The 18552-nt window shown below is 43.4% G+C and overlaps 2 protein-coding genes and 1 non-coding gene across 7 annotated transcripts in view; 2 read left to right on the top strand and 1 right to left on the bottom strand.

Moving 5' to 3' along the window:
• Positions 1-6300: 6300 nt before the first annotated feature.
• The window catches only part of Ap2b1 (adaptor related protein complex 2 subunit beta 1), a 125075-nt gene continuing 112823 nt past the window's right edge, over positions 6301-18552 (top strand). For 2 of the 5 annotated variants that reach the window (XM_041665413.1, XM_041665409.1), the window contains exon 1: positions 16849-16994. The gene's annotated coding sequence lies outside the window, so the exon portion shown is untranslated. Of the gene's footprint in view, positions 6694-13684; positions 13837-16848; positions 16995-17110; positions 17487-18552 lie in introns of those variants that run through there. The other 3 variants (XM_041665412.1, XM_041665411.1, XM_041665410.1) reach the window with 3 other exon arrangements.
• On the top strand, positions 8687-8783 carry LOC121457196. The gene has a single exon (XR_005975696.1). It is a non-coding gene; the product is annotated as a Z30 small nucleolar RNA (small nucleolar RNA).
• Positions 9650-13541, bottom strand: Pex12 (peroxisomal biogenesis factor 12). The gene is made up of 3 exons (XM_041665414.1): positions 12923-13541; positions 12095-12648; positions 9650-11039 (listed from the first exon to the last, which is right to left on the bottom strand). Exons 1-3 carry the CDS (start codon positions 13046-13048, stop codon positions 10640-10642), a joined length of 1080 nt encoding a protein of 359 aa, XP_041521348.1. The 5' UTR covers positions 13049-13541; the 3' UTR covers positions 9650-10639.

Genomic DNA, 18552 nt, shown 5'->3' with positions numbered 1-18552 from the left:
TAAAGTTTTTATACAAGTATATATTATATGCTTAACGTATCCACCCTATACCCTCAATTTCCCTCTTCCTGCCCATCTACCCTCCTGATAGTTCCCTTTCTTGCCCTAAAAAGCTTTATTTCTGCTTTCATGTCATATATACATACCTGATTTAATATATTTATATAGAACCTAGGAACCAGGAATGAGAGAAAACATACAATATTTGCCTGAGACTGTCTTAACTTGCTTAATACTATTATCTTCAGTGTATTCATTTTCCTGCAAATGATAAAACGTTCCTTATGAACCAAAAAATTCCACTGTATCTATACATCAGATTTAAAATTTTTATTTTGAAATTAAAATATAATTACATCATTACCCCTTCCCTTCCATCCTCTAACTTTTCCCATGTTACCTGTCCCTTGTGCTCTCTCTCTCTCTCTCTCTGTCTCTCTCTGTCTCTGTCTCAAATTCATGGTCTTTCTTTGTTGTTTTACACACACCCCCTCCTAAATATATAACTACAACCTGTTCAGTCCATATGATGGTATTTGTATGTGTTTGATTTCAGTGCTGACCACTTGGTGTTGGATAACTAATCTGTGAGCTCTTCACTGGGACAGAGTATTTCTCACTCAGTATTTCCTTGTCTATGGCTGAGGCCCCAGGAGATTTCCGCCTTCCATAGTAGCACATTATCCAAGCTGCCCTTGTTCAGTCAGCACGTTGATGGGGCTTCATAGGTGAAGCGTCTTATTCTATTACATTCCTAGGAGATGCAATTTCACACCAAAGTTCCTGTTCCGCGGACTCTTACAGTCTTTTTGCCCCCTCTCTTCCATTATGACCCCCCAAATCTTAGGCACAGGAGTTGTGTTGTAGATGTTTCGGTTGCGACTGGACACCACATGGTCGCTTGTTCTCTGCAGTTTGATTGATTGTGGCTTTCTGTGATGATCTCCATCTGTTACAAGGAAACATTTCTTTAATGAGTAAGACCTATATACTTCTCTGTGGGTATAAGGATAAATATTTGAACTGTAGTTAGGAATTGTGCTGGTTTAGAAAAGTGGCAGTTATAGGTTCTCCTCCATGTTCAATGACTTCACTGGCCCCAGGTATTTGGCTAGGTTTCTAGTACCAGGCAATATGATAGACATATCCTAAAAATTGTATCAACATATAAAATGTCTTAAACAGAAGTAAAAACATGCATTCAAATAATCTAACAAAATAACTTTGCATAGGTGTACAAATATTGTAAACAGAAATAGGAGCATATTCAATAAAACAAATATAATTTGAACTTGTATCAATATACAAGAATCTATACCAATGTAAATTATCCATAAATAATGGCTCACAAGTATTCAATCTACTACTCATTATTATTATTATTATTATTAGTGTGAGTAAGTTCACACTAATCTACCTAGCATCCCATTCAATTTTTCCTCTTTTTTTTTTTTCAGTCACTAAATGGTGTTCATAACTCTAAGGACAAACTTTGTTGGGAGAAGGTATATTGTCTTCTAGAATTGCTTCCAGCTGTCATGGGGACGATGTTCTTTCTATGGGATCCTGTGAAAGTAAAACAATGGGTGTCTTGTATAATTTCAAATGATCTCTGAGTAGTCAATAGGGTTTTTCTAAAGTTCTTATTTGGAGTTCTGGTCAGAATGTTGTAAGAAGGTGCACCATTTCATCAGCTGGTACCAAAACCTGGTCTTAAAAGCACTATCAGCATCATGATGTCATCTCAACCATATAGCATCATGGTTGTGAAGCCCCATTGTCTTCCTGGAAACTTCATAGATTACTGCAGGAAAATCTACTATTCATTGTGGAAAACTTACACATTATTCATGTAGACATATATTCAATGAAAGATATGATATAGACAAAATAGGCATGGAGAAAAGTAAGTTTTTTAAATTCTTTCTGACCCATGCTAGATGGCTCCTGACATGAGACAGAAACTCTGAATTTTTCTTCTAACAACATGCTCAGATTTAGAGAAGTGTTGGAAGAGGCTGCTTGTTTGTTCCCAGCTTCCCAGACTCAAAATAACCACACATAAACTATATTATTTGCAATAAGGTTTGGCCAATAGCTTACGCGTATATCTAGCTTGCTCTTATATCTTAAATTAACCCATATCTATTAATCTGTATTTCACCACATGGCTGTGGCTTACCAGCAAGCTTCCAGTGTGTCTGTTTCCAGTGGCAGCTACATGGCATCTCCTAACTCTATCTTCTTCCTCCCAGCACTCGGTTTAGTTTACCCTGCCTAGCTCTACTCTGCCCTATCACAGGCCAAAGCAGGTTTTTTATTCATTACCAATAAAAGCTACACATATACAAGAATGACCTCCCACACCAGAGAAGGATTAGCCATTGTCAACTCCAAAGACAGCTCTATATATTTATAAATATATGTGTGTATGCACACACACATATATATGTATACACACACACACACACACACACACACACACACATATATATATATATATATATATATGACCTGTCCTCATAAGTCATATAGTCATATTCCTTTCTGCCTGATAATCCTTTCTGGATTGCTATTTTTTTACTCTTCACGTGTCTAAAAGTCCAGGATCTCTTGACTTTTTGAAGATGTTGAATTTTCCTGTAAAGATAAGAACAGAACCCTACCCAAACTCTTATGAGGTTTTCTTACCACCTGTATGGTTGTCAGCTCTGTGGATGAGCTGAGCTGTCATTTCTCTTTCTCAAGAGTTTCTCTTTTTCAAAGCAAATCTTTATTAATTTTGGTGGTATCCATAGTTTTTCTTCTCCTGTGGAAACAAGAATAAAACCCCTTCTCCAATGTAGCATATCTCCTGGTTTCCATTGTGAGGTCAACACATCCTTGAAATACACTGGCTGATTTAATTCAGAAGTTTTTTTTTATTATCCAATGTCTCTCTGCTACTGTTGTTCCTTTCTCATTAGTGTTAAGAAAATTCAAGGTTAGCCGGGTGGTGGTGGCACGCGCCTTTAATCCCAGCAGGTAGAGGCAGGCGGATCTCTGTGAGTTCGAGGCCAGCCTGGTCTACAAGAGCTAGTTCCAGGACAGGCTCCAAAGCCACAGAGAAACCCTGTCTCAAAAAACCAAAAAAAAAAATAAAAAATTATGCAATGTATTTCTGGGGGTATTTTTCATCCCTTTCTGTTTGTGTATCCTTTATAGTTCAATTTGATCTTTCTATAACTGCCTGACCTGTACGATTGTTTGGTATACCTGCAATATACTTTATATTATAGTAAGCAAAAACCGTTTCGTTTTCTTAGACACATATGCTGGACCATTGTCTTTATTTGTGCAGCTATACCAATGATGGCCATAACTTCTAAATAAATGCGTAATTACTGAATCAGCCTTTTCTGAGCTCAAGACAGTTGCCCATTGAAAACCTGAGTAAGTGTCAATGGTGTGGTGCACATATTTTAATTTTCCAAATTCTGTAAAGTGAAACACATCATCTGCAGATCTCATTCCTTTGAGTACCCTTTGGGTTACTACCTGCAGGTAATGGTATTTGCTTATAGAAAAAGCAAGTAGGATATCTCTTTATAATCTCCTTAGCTTGTTGTTTTGTAATAAGAAACTTTCTTTAAACCTTTGCTATTGACATGATGTCTTTTTATGAAATTCTAAGGCCTTCAGCACACTTTCAATCAATATTTGATCAGTTTCTGCATTACCTTGTGCTAGAGAACCTGGAAGCCCCATATGGGATTGGATGTGTGTTTATGTATAAGGAAAATCACATAAACCTTGCAGAATACCATCCATAGAATAAGCAAAAATAATTATTGAACTCCTGGATAGCTATGTTATTGGTAATTGTTTTTGTAGCTTTACAGATCTTACCTGTCCTAAGGTAATTACAGTGAATTGGAGTAGGTGTAATAATCCTTACCGGCCAGCAGGTGTTACAGTTGCAGCCTCAAGGCCGAGAGATGCAAGCCATGGTGGACAGTCCCAATTTGGTTTTTGCCTGTGTTAGAGAGGAACAGAAACAGGAGTCGCGGGAACAAGAGAGTAGGAGAGCTGGGCAGACCGGTTGTTTTCTCTGGGTACCCAAAAAGTCACACCCCTGCCTGATCCAGTCTCTTAAAGGTCATTAGCTGAAGGAGGTTTCCCATCAGAACCTCTTGCTATAAAAAAAGAAAAAAGGGGCTGGAGAGATGACTCAGCAGTTAAAAGCACTGACTGTTCTTCCAGAGGACCCTGGTTCACTTCCCAGCACCTATAGGGTGACTCACAACTGCCTGAAACTCTAGTTCCAGGGGATCCAATAATCTTACACAAACACACGTGCAGACAAAACACTAATGCACATAAAATAAATCATTAAAAGTTTTTAAAAAGAAAGAAAAAAACTGACTGGGACTAGAGATATGTCTTAGTAGTTGGAAGTAATTGATTTTTCACATGACTGTAGGGAATTTTTCTCTATTTTGCCAGCCAGCTCCCAAATAATGACATGGAGACTTATATTAATTATGAACACTTGGCCTTAGCTTAGGCTTGTTCCATGAGCTCTTATAACTTAAATTAACCTATTTATATTAACCTACATTTTGCCTCATGGCTTTTTACCATTTTCATTCTGTATGTCCAACTCCTTCCAGGTCTCTTTGGTGTCTCCCTGCACCTCGATTATCTCCTCCTCCTCTTCTTTTTTCTTTGGGGGGGGGGGATTTATTATATTTATTATGTATACAGTGTTCTGTCTGTATGTCTGCCTATAGACCAGAAGAAGGCATCAGATCTCAGTATAGATGGTTGTGAGTCACCATGTGGTTACTGGGATTTGAACTCAGGACCTCTGGAAGAACAGTCAGTGCTCTTAACTGCTGAGTCATCTCTCCAGCCCCCAACTCTTTCTTTCTTTCCCTGGAAATCTCACCTATACCTCCTGCCTAGCTATTGGCCATTCATCTTTTTATTACATAAGTCACAGCAAATACATCTTCACACAGTGTACAAAATCCCACAACAGATAATCTCAGTTCATTTCAGAACCCACATGGTGGCTCACCAGCATCCATAACTCCAGTTCTAGGGAATCCAATACCTTCTTCTGATCTTCTCAGATACCACACATGAACATGGTGCACAGACATACATGCAACCAAAAATCCATACACATAAAATATAAAAATAAATCTTTAAAAAATAAAATACCCCACATATTTCTGTCATTTTAAGCTACCAGGTTTGTGGTAATTTGTTAGGACCATCACCGGAAAATAAATCCTGGCTGGACAGTGGTGGTGCCTGCCTTTAATCCCAGCACTCAGAAGTCAGAGTCAGTCGGATCTCTGTGAGTTCAAGGCCAGCCTGGTCTACAAAGTGAGTTCCAGGACAGTTAAAGATACACAGAGAAGGGGCTGAAGAGATGGCTCAGAGGATAGGAGCACTGACTGCTCTTCCAGAGGACTCAAGTTCAACTCCCAGCACAGGGCAGCTCACACCTGTCTATAACTCCATTTTCAGGGGATATGACACCTTCACAAAGACATACATGCAGCTAAAACACCAACGCACAAACATAAAATAAAAATAAATTATTTTTAAAAAGATACAGAGAAACCCTGTCTCGAACCCTCTCCCCTACAAAGGAAAGAAAAGAAATCCTGTCCCGAAATTAAGTCAGTAAAGCGGGTGTGGTGGTGCATGCCTGTGAAACCAACACTTGGGGGCGGGGGTGGAGTCAGGAGGATCAAAGGTTCAAGATCAGCAACACCTATGCAGAGGTTTGAATGAAAATGGCCCCCTATTACCCACGCCGACGTGATAGCTCACGTTCCAAATGACACTCGTTTCTGACTTCTGTAGGCTCTGCACTGACATAGTGCACAGACAAACACGCAAGGAAAACGCACATGCACAATCATAAATAAATTGATTTAAAAAAAATTGTCTTTAAAAATGTTCAACATAGGGGTCTCTCGCCTCTCTCCCTTCCCCACTCTCTACCGAGGCAAGCGTAAAATCACTGTGCCTAACAGTCGCCAGGAATCCCATGAACAGAGTATTGTAGGGAGAAGAAAAACAGCATCGCTCGCTCTCTGTACAGAAAAACACAGCCCTAACTCGTAGACCACAGGCCCGGTAGCCTAGAAGCACCGGGAAAGCAGCCTCCGCCATTACGACAGCTCCACCCCTTGCCTTTCACTTCTCCCTTCGATTGGCTGCTCTTCATATCAGCCCCGCCTTACAGCTCTCACGTGAATCTCTGGTTGCCGCGCGATTGGCTGTTTAGTGCGCGTGGGGCTGTGGGAAGCAGACCGGCAGAGGAGCAGGGAGAGGGCGCGGGAATCCTGTGTGGCCAGGTCGCAGTGTCCCAGAACTGGGTTCCGTCATCCTCTGCAGACAGGAGGTGTTTCCTGACAGTCTTGGTCCAAGATTGCGGAATGAGGAGTCCAGGCTGGGTGCCGATTCAAGGTCCCACCCTGGCCTCAGTCTTCTTCCCCACCAAGGATGGCTTCTGTCTCTCGAAGTTGGTGGGGTTTGGACTTCATTTCTTTTTTGCTTTGAGGAGGTACTGTGTGTGAGCACTCGCTGGCCAGCAAAGGGATCTGTGCAGAGCGCCATGTGTTAGAAGATAGGCGAATGAGAGCTTGGAGATACCCGAGGTGTGGTCCTTGTCCGCGTGACCGGTTGGAGGTAAGCCGGCATTATAAATTGTGCTGCTTTTCTAATCGAGGACCATAGGGCTGACTGGGGTCATTTATTGTACTCAGGCTCGTAACAGTCAGCCTCGAAATCAGTGAGATGGGGCTGGTGGGGGAGATGGAGCTGGGGGGGGGGTACTGGTGAACTGCTGCGTATTTAGTGGGTATTGATTGCTGTGATGGAAGAGAAAACTGTGGAGGTCAGAGAAAACTAAATAAGGCAGTTCAGGGCTCTTAACAGAAAAGGAGATATCTGAGTAGCTCCAATAGTGTCCCCAGCCATTCTCACATGAACAGCGGGAAGAAGCTTCAGGTGGAGTGTGTAGAGACAGAGAACTAGGGAACGTGCTGGGCATGGCAGGAGCTTGGGTTCAGTTCCCATGTCTGTAGGGATCTTTAAGTGGAATTGGTTCCACGAACTCTGCTTCCGTAATTCAGAAGAAGGTCGGAGCCTTCCTTTGGGATTAATTGGGATAAAGCCTCTTGCATAAAGTGGCAGTTCGGAGGGTCACAACTGGGGAGGCAGAACTGAGCTGGAGGAAAGGTTTCCATCGAAGGGAAGGCACAAGGCCAAATTGAGTAGATCTAAGAAGTTACAGATAGTCTGGGTTGGGTGGTCTATAAGAGTTGTTAGGGTTATGCTATTAATTAGATAAGAACAAACGTGGATTAATTTGGATTTAAATTTTTTTTTTTTTTTAAAAATGCAGGGTCTGTATTGCCCACCCTGGCCTCAAACTTAGGATTCTTCTGCCTCAGCCTCCCAAGCAGTAGGATTTCAGGTGTATACACCACTACACCTGGCTTGAACTTTGTTTTGTTTGGGGGTTGTTTTGTTGTGATGGGACTTGACCTGCGGTTTCACTTGTGGTTTTGAAATCCCTTGGAATGCCAAGCAAAGAAATTTGGATTTTATTTCCTGGGCCAAGGGGAGTAATTGGATGCTTGTAGCTGCTGAATCACACTTTTATAGGTTTTTGGTCTGTGTATATGTGTTGGAGCCCAGGGAAACTAAAGACAGGAGACCCATTGAATCACAATGTTGTCAAGGTGATCACAATGTTGTCAAGGTGATGGGTTTAAAGTCAGTTATTGGTCCTATGCAAGAGGTACTAGTGTTCTTAAATGCTGAGACATCTCCCCGGTGCCAGTAGTTTCTCCTGTTAGGAAAGGGCAGGAGTTGAGAAGTTAAGAGGTAGAAAAATAGAAACCTGGCGTTCAGACCAATTCTCTTCCTCATTCTGCTGTTAATTGCTATAGAGCGTTAGCAGAGCCTAGCCTCTCAGAGATTTTGAACTGAAATTAGAAGATTCTGATAGAAAAATTTGTGTTGAATAGTTTGTTCACTAGGTTGTCCTGCGTTGCTCAGGCCTCTAACTCCTGTGCTCAAGTGATCCTCCTGTCTGACCCTCTAGAGTAGCTGGAACTACAAGCATTTTGACTATATATTTTTTTTTATTTTTGATAGCAGCTGAATTCCATGTTAATTGATTTATAATTTTGTAGAGAATCTTTTCTACAGCTATTACTTTAAATTAGGCTATAAGTCTCTTCACAAATATCCCTAAGATTTTGTCCAAATAAGTAGAGATTGGACTCATTTAAATAACAAAAATTTTTGTTGTTAATTTGAGACAGGGTCTTGCTATGTAGCTCTGAGGGCTGTCCTAGAATTATGTAGACCGCAAACTCACAGAGAGTCAACAGTCCTGCCTCCCAAGTGCTGAGATTAAGGGAGGCATGTACCACCATGCCTGGCTCTAAAAAAATTTCTGAGTGATGTCTCACTACTCTGTGTTGTGAAAACAGAAAAGTCCCCTGCCCACAAATAAAACTTAAGTTTTTGTATAGCAATTACTTACCGCATAGCAGAAAGTATTTCTAAAAAAGGTCTAAGGAAAGTAGCTCTTTTGGTATGCAAGTCTAAATTCTTTTTGGGTATGAAAGTAGGCATCCTAGGTCACCCAGGGAGGTTAAATGATATGATGCAATGATGAGTGAAGTATAGTCTGACCTGGTATTGCCATTGCTCTGGCACTGGCTCTGACCAGGACATGATCCCTTAATCTTCTCTCTGAGCTGATTGTGCATGTCCTGCCGCCAGGTGTATTTGAACCTGTGTGGATCCTAGCTTATGATGTGTATTCTTCTGTAGCCTTGAATTACTGATACTTTCATGTTTTCCTTCTTAGGTCCAGGTGAGAAATCAGGGTTGAAAACTTCATGGAGGATTCATCCTTTCTGCCCTGAATCAGAACCAATTCTTCATTGATTTATTACTGTATTAAAAGTGTTGTAATAAACAATGGTATTTGTTTGGGTTAGACCTTTGTTATGATAGGTTTTACCAGAGCTTGTAAAAGACCATGATCTCTCCTTCTGGTATATGTGAGCGTTAATATTTTTAGTCCACAGGATGGTCTGTCCATTTTAAAAGCTAATAAAGTTGTTTCATCTTCCTGGTGCCAGAGAATATGAGTCACAGTATTATACCAGGCATTTACAAATTATTTTCGTTCATCCTACATTAAAGATTTTCCAAAAGCCATTTCTTTTTTTTTTTTTAAAGATTTATTTATTTATTATGTATACAACATTCTGCCTCGATGTATGCCCGCACGCCAGAGGAGGGCGCCAGATCTCAGTACAGATGGTTGTGAGCCACCATGTGGTTGCTGGGAATTGAACTCAGGACCTCTGGAAGAGCAGCCAGTGCTCTTAACCTCTGAGCCATCTCTCCAGCCCCCAAAAGCCATTTCTTCATTAGCTTGTCCACCTACTGTCATAAATTTCCCTAAATAGGCAACTGATCTGTTGTGTTTCTGGTAAATGCTATTTCATACAAGGCAGTATTATTATTAGAACAGAATTTTTGTTCTGATTATTGGATTTGTCTTTTTAATAAGCAAAACTTAAATCAATACAGGAATACTTGAAGAACTCAAAGGTGATCTGTATGAAAATTTATTTTAAACCCCTGAAGTAATCATGACAGCATGGAACAATTCTTTCCCAGAATCATGTATTGTTAAAATTTACTTAAATGTTTCATAGAAACTTTCATAATACCCAGGATGATTCATGTCAATTGAGCAAACTGTCAATTGAGAAAACTCCTAAGAGCAAGCAGAAAGCTTTTGCTCCTCATTGAGTATTCACTAGGTAAGCATTCGGTAAACATTCCGTAAGTATTTACTGCATCTCACCATTGCTTGCTAGCTTTCATTAATTTCCAGACTCCTCCCTATAAACAAGTCCCAAGAGAGACAGGTGTGGGCTCATGAAGGAATCTTCAAATGCTGATAATTAGCAGATGTTAGTAAGTCAAGGTATTTGGAAGGGGTTGTTTCTCTAAAATGTCCCTAAGTATTTCTAGAAAGAAGTCCTTGTTTCATATTGTATGTAGTCTGATGAAGGCTACACGCTACTTCTTCACGGGTAAAGAAATACCTTCTAAAGAGAAGGCCTGTTTACCAGACCACCTGTTGTGTAAGGTCTAACTGGGTTTGCCTGTGAGCTTGTGTCCTTAATCAGAGCCTCTCACTTTCATTTTACTTTTTTGACAGTCTCCCTCTGGTGGCCTTAAACGCAAAAATCCAGTCTCTGCCTCCTGGGTGCGGATACGACACATATTTCAGCTGCCACATTCAACTGAAAACCCTCCTCTTGAGGACAAGCAACAACACTTAGAAGCCTTCTTTAATCCACGTCCACATTGGCCCTCACACCACCTGTAATCCTGATTCTCCTGCTTAACCAGCTTGGTAGAGAGCAAAAAGTTAGGATCTAGTGGATATGTCCTTTTAAAGGAATCCATATAGTTACTGAAAATTACTGCAGTTATGAATTAGGGAAGTATCACTGTTGTTTGCCACACTGAAACAATCTTGCGGCCTACAGTCCAGAACTTGAGCTGTGAGATACTCTGCTGATCTCGTTCAGTTCTCTGGAGAGTAGAGTTTAATTAGATGCTGGACTTCTGTGGGATAGCCTGTGATGGGGCAGGCTTGGTGACTCCTCACATAATTAAATACACAGCGGTAACAGAACACATAGCCAGAGGTGGCAAGAACTGTATCATTCACCCGGGTTTTACGACAGAGTGGGCACACTGTCTTCATTTTGGGTAACAGGGGCGAATCCGGGTTATAGTCTAGGTGTACAGGTGGCGGTGGGGTAGGCAGAGCAGTCAGTGATTTGATGGTTTCTTGGTTCTCAGAAGAGTACCACCAGTCAAGGAACTGCAGGAAGAACACCCCCACGGAAAGGCCAGTGGAGAGGGACAAGGCGACACCTCCCACAGCTTTCTTCAGAGCCGACTTTATCCTCTCACCAACGCTATTGGGAAAGAGCAAAGGGCAGAGAAAAAAATAGCTTATTTGGATGTGATCACAGAGTCACCAAGTGTAGTTCCTGGGAGTCACTGGTTTGGAGATGGAGCGCTCCTGGACTGGAGGGTCTGTTGTAAACCGTTCACTCCCATCGACTGCTAGGTGTACACCTAAGAAAAGCTTTATTGTATGTTTGTGTCTGCTTGTCTATATGTGCATGCAGGTACCAGTCAGGTCAGAAGATCTGGAGTCACAGGCAGCTGTGAGCTGCCAAATGTGGCTGCTGGGCATTGAACTCTGATCCTCTGGAAGAGCAAGCAGTGCATGCCATCCACACAACCACTGTGCCATCTCTCTAGCGCCCCCAGCTGCAACAAAAGATTAGGCTTTGATCTGAGGAAGGCATTAAAGATGAATTTATAGAATTTTAAGATGGAAGATAATTCACCAAGAAGAAGAAATATTTGACCTAAAAAGTAATTTAGCGGCAAAGAGATGCATATATCTTTGAACTTGTGGGAGAATAAGCATTGGTGGAGGTGGTTCATGGATAAGAACATTTAAGCCAGGCAGTGGTGGCACACACCTTTAATCCCAGCACTCGGGAGGCAGGAGCAGATGGTTCTCTGTGAGTTCTAGGCCAGCCTGGTCTACAAGAGCTAGTTCCAGGACAATTAGGACTGTTACACAGAGAAACCCTGTCTCAAAAAAAGAAAACATTTAGAATTGTATGTTCTGCATTGAGTCTTGGTTCTGCGTCTTCTAGCCGTTGGTTCCCCCAACTATTAACTGAAGCCATTGCATTTAACTTAGCAGTCTGTGATGAGGCATAAGATAATGTGCACAAAGTAAATAACTCCCATGGAGCCTTGCATACACCAGGCATGCAGCAAGGTGTACCTATTATGATGAGAAACATTACCAGAAAGGTGGTCCTTGCTTATGGATGTGAGGAGTGATTTTGCTATGACAATGTCATTAATAACTGGTGCAAACCAGATGATTGACGTACAACTTTAAATCTTGTTAACGGAAGGGTTTTAGACAACGTTAAGGTCTTACCTTCTGACAGGGTCCTGCATCGCACTGGCTTCAGAGAGTCTGTGTGCAATAGCTTGCATGTCCTGAGCTGTCAGTCGACCTAGCCGAACTCCAGCCAGTTTCAGCAGGGGTGAGTGATGCTCCGCTTTTCCTAGGATGTATCTAAGTTGCTGTGTAAGAAACCAGCCTTCCCAGGCCATATTAACAAACGGGTAGGCCGCCAGGAAGGCTCTGTAGAATCGTTTCCAGTGAGAAGAAGGGGGGTGAATAGAGTATTCGTCCTCCTCTCTCAAGCTAGAAGCCAGCTTCTCTAGCTTCACTTTCAGATAGGGGAGAAGAACTAGAAACACGGTGGACTTCCAAAGGTGCTCCCTGGGAAGCCCAGCGCTGGCCGGTCGCTGAAGCTGCTGTGAGCTCCCTGCTACAATCCGCTTTAAGCCATAGAAATGTTCAGAAAATGAGGCACTGGTTCTGGAAAGGTAATGCTGCTGGAGTAGAAGGTCTAGCAGGGTGAAGATTTCGTCAAACCACCTCCAGAAGAAGCCATAGTGTGCAGGATTGGATTCTGCAAGAACCTGAGGCAAAAACAAGATTCATTTCAGGACCGTCTTCCATTTGTGTTCACATTAGCTTATTCCTTCTAAAGTCAACACACCTAGCTGAAATAACTCGCTTTGGGGGTATAGCCTAAGCTCCCTGAGGTCCTAGAAATTGTACAGGGCTCTTTGGATGCAAATTAAGCCATGGATATGAATGACACTTTGGTCATTGCAAACTCCTGACTACTAATAAGATGTTTTGAGTTGTAGCCACTCGTTCCTGAAACCTTTCAGAGGAATAACACCTTACCTTGACCACATGCTGAAGAGCGGGTCGCACTGCTGTCATTAAACTGTCCTGCGCTACCACTTCAAAGATGGATGGCTGGTCGTCCGCCACCGAAGCAGTTGTGATATGAGCCCCGTGCTCAGCCATAGTATCCTGTGTGTACTGGGAGTCACGTTTCCCACAAACACTCTAAGGAGCATGAACCTGATTTCTATCAAACGGGTGCTGAGCCTTAATCTTTCTGCATGGCACCCGAAACTCCAAATTTAATTTTACCCGAGCAAACTCAACTGGGGTTTTAAAAAAAAAAAAAAAGACTTATGGAGGCCGAGGGAGGGAGTCTCAAAATTGAGGGCTGTTAACTCCGAAGCTCGGGACGTGGCATGTGGGGGCTGGGGAATGACTTGTCAAATGCTGCACCTCACAGGGCAGACCGTGACTCGGAGCCAGGTGTGAGCCAAGGAACGTGTCGCTCGAGGTGCAGTTCGGAGCTGCGAGGCCCGGCGCCCGCCGCACGCTGGGAAGCGCCCGTCCTTGCTTGCTGACCTCGGGCGCGGTGCTGAGGACCCGTGACGCCACCTGCGAAGGGAGGTCTAGGCTTTGTGACAGACGCCGCACCCGGAAACACAAGCTCCGAGGACCTCCGCACAGCGGGCGGAAGACAGGCGCTCTAGCATCGACTGTGGCCCTGAGCCGGAACCAGGGAACTCTATGACCAACCGGGACTTCCGCTTCCGTCCTCCTGACTTTAATGAGGCGACTGGCTAGTGTGGTGGGTAGGTTTGTTCCTGGTCATCTCTGCGCGGAGGCTTCGGTGGAGGGTCAAACTCCAGCCTCTCTGCAGAGCTGGGGTCCCTGCCCGACACCCCTATCCACGGGCGATCAAGCCAGGGGGAAAAAGATGAGCAGGTCCTTTCTGCGCAGACCCGACGCAGGTGGTGCTTAGTTCAAATTCTTCTATCTTCCCGAGAAGTTAGAGTCAGACTTTAACGTTTCTTATTGTCAGTTTTCAACAAGTTTCACTAAGATGAAAAAGTTTCTTCTTATCCACCAGAATTTAGAACGATTACTTTTCTTACTGGTAGCTTAGGCTGGTGGCTTAAATTGTCTTCCATGTGTAAAATTAAGTTACTACTCAAGACACATTCTGCTAGAAGAAATTTGTTCCTGACACTGTAGCAATCCTGATAGTCTAGCGGGAGCGGAGTTGTGATAGACTAAGGTACTTTTCGGTTTGTATACAAAAAGTAACCTGCCAAAGGGTTTGCAAAGTCCAGATTGTGTACTTTACTTCTTTTGAGTTGTGGGTGGAGGTTAATGGAATTTGGACGAGTTCAGCCTCTCCCTGATAACTCCCAATTCCTTGGCTAAAAAGACCTTAGGACCTTAGCGTGTAAAAGTAGGCAATTGGTTTATACAATGAGAACCTTTTTAAGGTTGGGCTTAGTTGTTTCAATTTTAGAAGTTACCTTTATAGTTCTAGAATATGATTTATACTTTACTAAAATAGTTGTCAGGAAGTGCAACTTTTGAATTACTAAAAGGTATTTTTTAAAAAAAAAATGTTTGTTTTAGCTTTAAAATGTTTCTTGCTGTGTACCTGTCCATGGCTGGTTTGGTAATCACTATGTAGCCCATACTCACAAAAATAAGAAAGCCCAAAAAGAACAGGACTAACCATTTTAGAGTTCCATAGCAGGAATTAGCAAAATTTCATCCAAGTAACTTTGTTAAAATGAATGAGTATCAAGCGCCGCTGTGCTGGTGAGTCCAGTTTTAACTGACAGGAAGTGCTGGCCCCCACAGGTAATCTCAGCACCTGAGAGATTGGGCAGTGAGATCTTATCTTGAAAAATGAAAACGGGGAGAGGAAGGAGGAGAAAAAAGAAAATCCAGTTGAGTAATCTTGGTTTAGAGTCTCATTTCATTCTTAGAGGAACAAGACATCTAGATGAATGGATCTATGAAATTACTCTTTTAAAAGGAAGCTGATTATTACCTGAGAAAAGGAAGAGTTAAAAATAATATGTCATGGTTGGGGATGTAACTCAGTGGTACAGTATTTGCCCAACATGTATGAAGCCCTAGGATCCATCCCCAGTTCTGAGGGAAAAAATGGTGTCGATTTTTATTTTACTTTGGTAATGTGCTAGGTTTTAGTAAACAAATAATACATCAAAAACCTCACTCTCAAATGTGTAGTTTAATAGAAGACACATAAGTGATTGACCTTTCTTTTAGAAGGCATTAAAGGCTAAGCCTGACCAGTTTTGGAGATCTTAAATATATAATAAATATGTACATAGGAAATTATGTAATAAATTCTCAGAAAATAGCTGCTATTTTTTAAAAAATGCTGCAAGATCCCCGCGGCAGTAGGCAGCAGAAGTGTTGTAGGTCCCAAATGGTGGTGGCGGGCCTTGTGGTGACAGGCAGCGGGCCCTGGGAGCAGCCAGTCCCAGGCAAAGACAGCTGCTGGTCCCAGAGCAGTGGTGGTGGGCCCCAGGCAGAGACGGTCTCAGAGCAGTGGTGGCGGGCCATGTGGCAGCAGGCAGTGGGCCCCAGGCAGAGACGGCTACTGGTCCCCGAGCAATGGCTGGTCCCAGGCAGGGAGACACATGGCGGGCAGGCAGAAGACAGAAACGTGGATAGACACGACATGCAGGGTGAGGTTGAATGTTTATTCAGGGGGTTATGGAGGAGGAAGGGTGAAGGGGGGGACAGAGAGAGAGGGAGAGAGAGAGAGAGAAGAGGAGAAAGAGACAGAGAAGGGGGGAAGCAGAGAAGTGGGGAGAGAGGCAGAAGCGAAGCTGCCTCTCCGAGAGGAAGATGGAAAAGAGAGAACCAGCTCAGGCCGGAAGCTGAAGATCAGCCTGCCTCAGCGGATGGGGAGGGGAATGGGTGTGGCTTGTCTCTTAAATGGACCAAAACCATAACATTCCCAGGTCTTCCTTATTATAAAAAGCGCGTCAAGGAAGCAGAAAAGGAAGGGCCCAAGATGGCGGCAGGCAGGTCAGAGGTAATGGGAGTGGGCGTGGCTTGTCCCTTAAAGCGACAGGAAAGCACAACAATAGCTAACTTGATTATACTTTTGTTTTTTCATTTTTGGTTTTTTTGAGAAAGGGCTTCTCTGTGTAGCCCTGGCTGTACTGGAACTCACTCTGTGGACCAGGCTTGCTTCGATTTCTGTGAGTTCGAAGCCTGCTTGCTCCACAAAACGATTTTCAGGACAGCTAGGACTGTTACAAAAATAAAAAAGTTGGATTTCTGTAGTAGTCCTTAATAAATATTTGTTTAATGGTGAAGTGAGAGAAGCCAAAAGCAGCAGGGCAGAAGAGCCTCTAAGGTATATAGATTCAAAGTTCAAAAAAAGATGAGTTCCAGCACGCTAGAGGCAGAAACAAGAGGGGCTCCAGTTGCTGGCTACCCTGAACTACATCGTCTGACACGTGTTTCTTGTTTTTAAAGCTAGCTTACACCACTTAAGTACCAAGACGAAGGGCGTGAGCAGGGTGGGGTGGGGTGGGGCACTATTAAGTTTCCCCAGTGATATTCAATATGGAGATTCGAACTCAGCTCTGAATATTTCTTAGACTCTTTAAGTCGCTATCTCCTAGCTCCTCTGGTCATGTAGTCAGTCGGTTTCTATAGCCTACAGACTTCTGAATCCGACATATTACCCCTGAGGTTTGTGTTTAAGAAAATAGGGTATCCCACCCAGACTTTACAAAATTCTTGTTCACGGAAATAAATGCCGAGAATATCCACTAATTCAGCATATCCTTTGGGAAAGCCACTTTGGCTTTCAAAGCCTTGGTCGACAGGCACTTCCCTGACCCAGAGATAAGGAAACCTTTCCGTTGCCGGGGCAACAGAGACACAGCCTGGTTGTTAGGTTCTTCCGCGCACCCGGATGACGTCACGCGGCGAGATTCTCTTACGCCAAAGCTTCCGGCCCACCATCTTTGTCCCTGGCAATTTGGGTTTTGCGCAGTGGCTTAGATCTAAAAAGAATCGTGACGCGCAGGAAACCGTTAAACCACCACCCGGGCTGTGCTCTCCGGCTGCCGCCGCCACCCCGCCCTTGCCTCCGGTAAGTTCAAGGTGGCTGGCTTTGGGGTGTGTCCCTGACTGACTGGAGGTGGTTGTGAGGGAGGGGAACCCTAAGCCCGGTCGTAGGCGCGGGAGGAAAGAGAGATCCGCGGAGCGTGACGGTTGAGGATGGAGGGAGTCCTCGGGTGTGACCGTTGTGAGGGGGAAGCCTGGAGAAAGTGCCTCCTCCGCGGTGGCCGTGGTGGCCCGGTCGGGTGCAACAGCTGGTAGTTGGGGGCTCCGGAGTGCCCCGGTGGGAGAGGGCTGAGGCCAGGGGTGTGGCGGCTAGCGGCTGGAGGCCGAGGGAGAACCTCCCTGCTTTCCCGTTTGTTATCTGTTCATTGAGAAGCCGGGACGTGTCCCGCACAGCAGAAGGAGAAAGGATTCCCTCGACGGTTTGGCCACGGAAACCGCTCTTGTCGCCCGTATTTGGGGTTTAGAGGCACCTCTCCCTACCTGCTGAAAACTGAACAGATCTCCAGAGTCTTGACTGGTAAAGAGAAAAGGGGACTAAATGTACTTCGAGGAAGGAAGGTGAAACCTGTATAATTGACCCCCAGTGTGAGAGGGGGCAATCTTAGTCCGAAATTGTTGGTTTTTTTTTCCCCTTTTCTTCCCTGTAGTTATCAGGAGCAGTCTAGTTTGAGCAAGGTTGTAAATGCTACTAGAAGTGAAAAAACTGGAATTTCCTGCTATTTCTTTATTCTTTGAATTCACAGAATGCATTAGCTTTCTGAGCAACCTTCTGTTTAAGGGAGGGCTCCTGTAAAACTCAGGTTATTTACTTCATTATGAAGTAGCATGAATGTGTCATGGATGCTTAATTGAATTTTTTTTTTTTTTAACTTTTAGAAGGGAGAGGGTTTTTGAATCGCCAAACAGTTTTGCAACCATTGTGGTTTAAAAGACAAAGGACACACAATAAGTTCAGAAAGGCAAGTTGACTTCGAAAGTGCTCTCAGTGAGGAGCACTTAAATTATTAATTGTAGTTGTGCTTAGCCTTAGGGTGCACTTACAGAGTAATAATAGAAAGCGGCAGGTGAAGGCGGTGCAGGGAGGGTAACACAGCTCAGTGGTGACTAAGTGAGGTGTAAAACCGGAGCTGGTCGCGGGTGTCTTGCAGGGCAGACTCCCGAGAAATGAAAGGGAGTGTGTTCTGCAAACAGCCTCCCTAAAGGTGGGTGATTAAACTTAATATAAAACAAATGTTTTGACCAATGAGGCCTCAAAGAAGTTCCCTCACATCCTTTTCTTCTGAAAAGGACCATCATTTTAAACTGTTATGCCTTAGGCCCAAGTTCGAACCAAGTCAGACAAGGAATATTCAGAGAGGACACCATCCCCTTTTTTCTTTCCTCCCAGGCTTGTTTCCCAGAATACCTTGGCATTTTCATAATTATTGGGCTTCTTTATGTATAATGCTATATTAATGAATTAACTTACAGCTTTTAAAATAGAGACCAGAGATGAATCTGGCTTTTACGTCTTATTTCTGATAAGGTATTTAGTCTGAAGTGCTGTTGTCCTTGTGCTATTGGCCATTTGGCCAGATAGGATC

Source organism: Microtus oregoni, unplaced genomic scaffold (genome assembly GCF_018167655.1).
Source record: "Microtus oregoni isolate MIOR12 unplaced genomic scaffold, Mior012 000015F_ref0000493, whole genome shotgun sequence".
Classification (NCBI taxonomy): domain Eukaryota; kingdom Metazoa; phylum Chordata; class Mammalia; order Rodentia; family Cricetidae; genus Microtus; species Microtus oregoni.
Note: the sequence above shows the minus strand (reverse complement) of the source record. Positions and strands in the feature narration are given on the sequence as shown.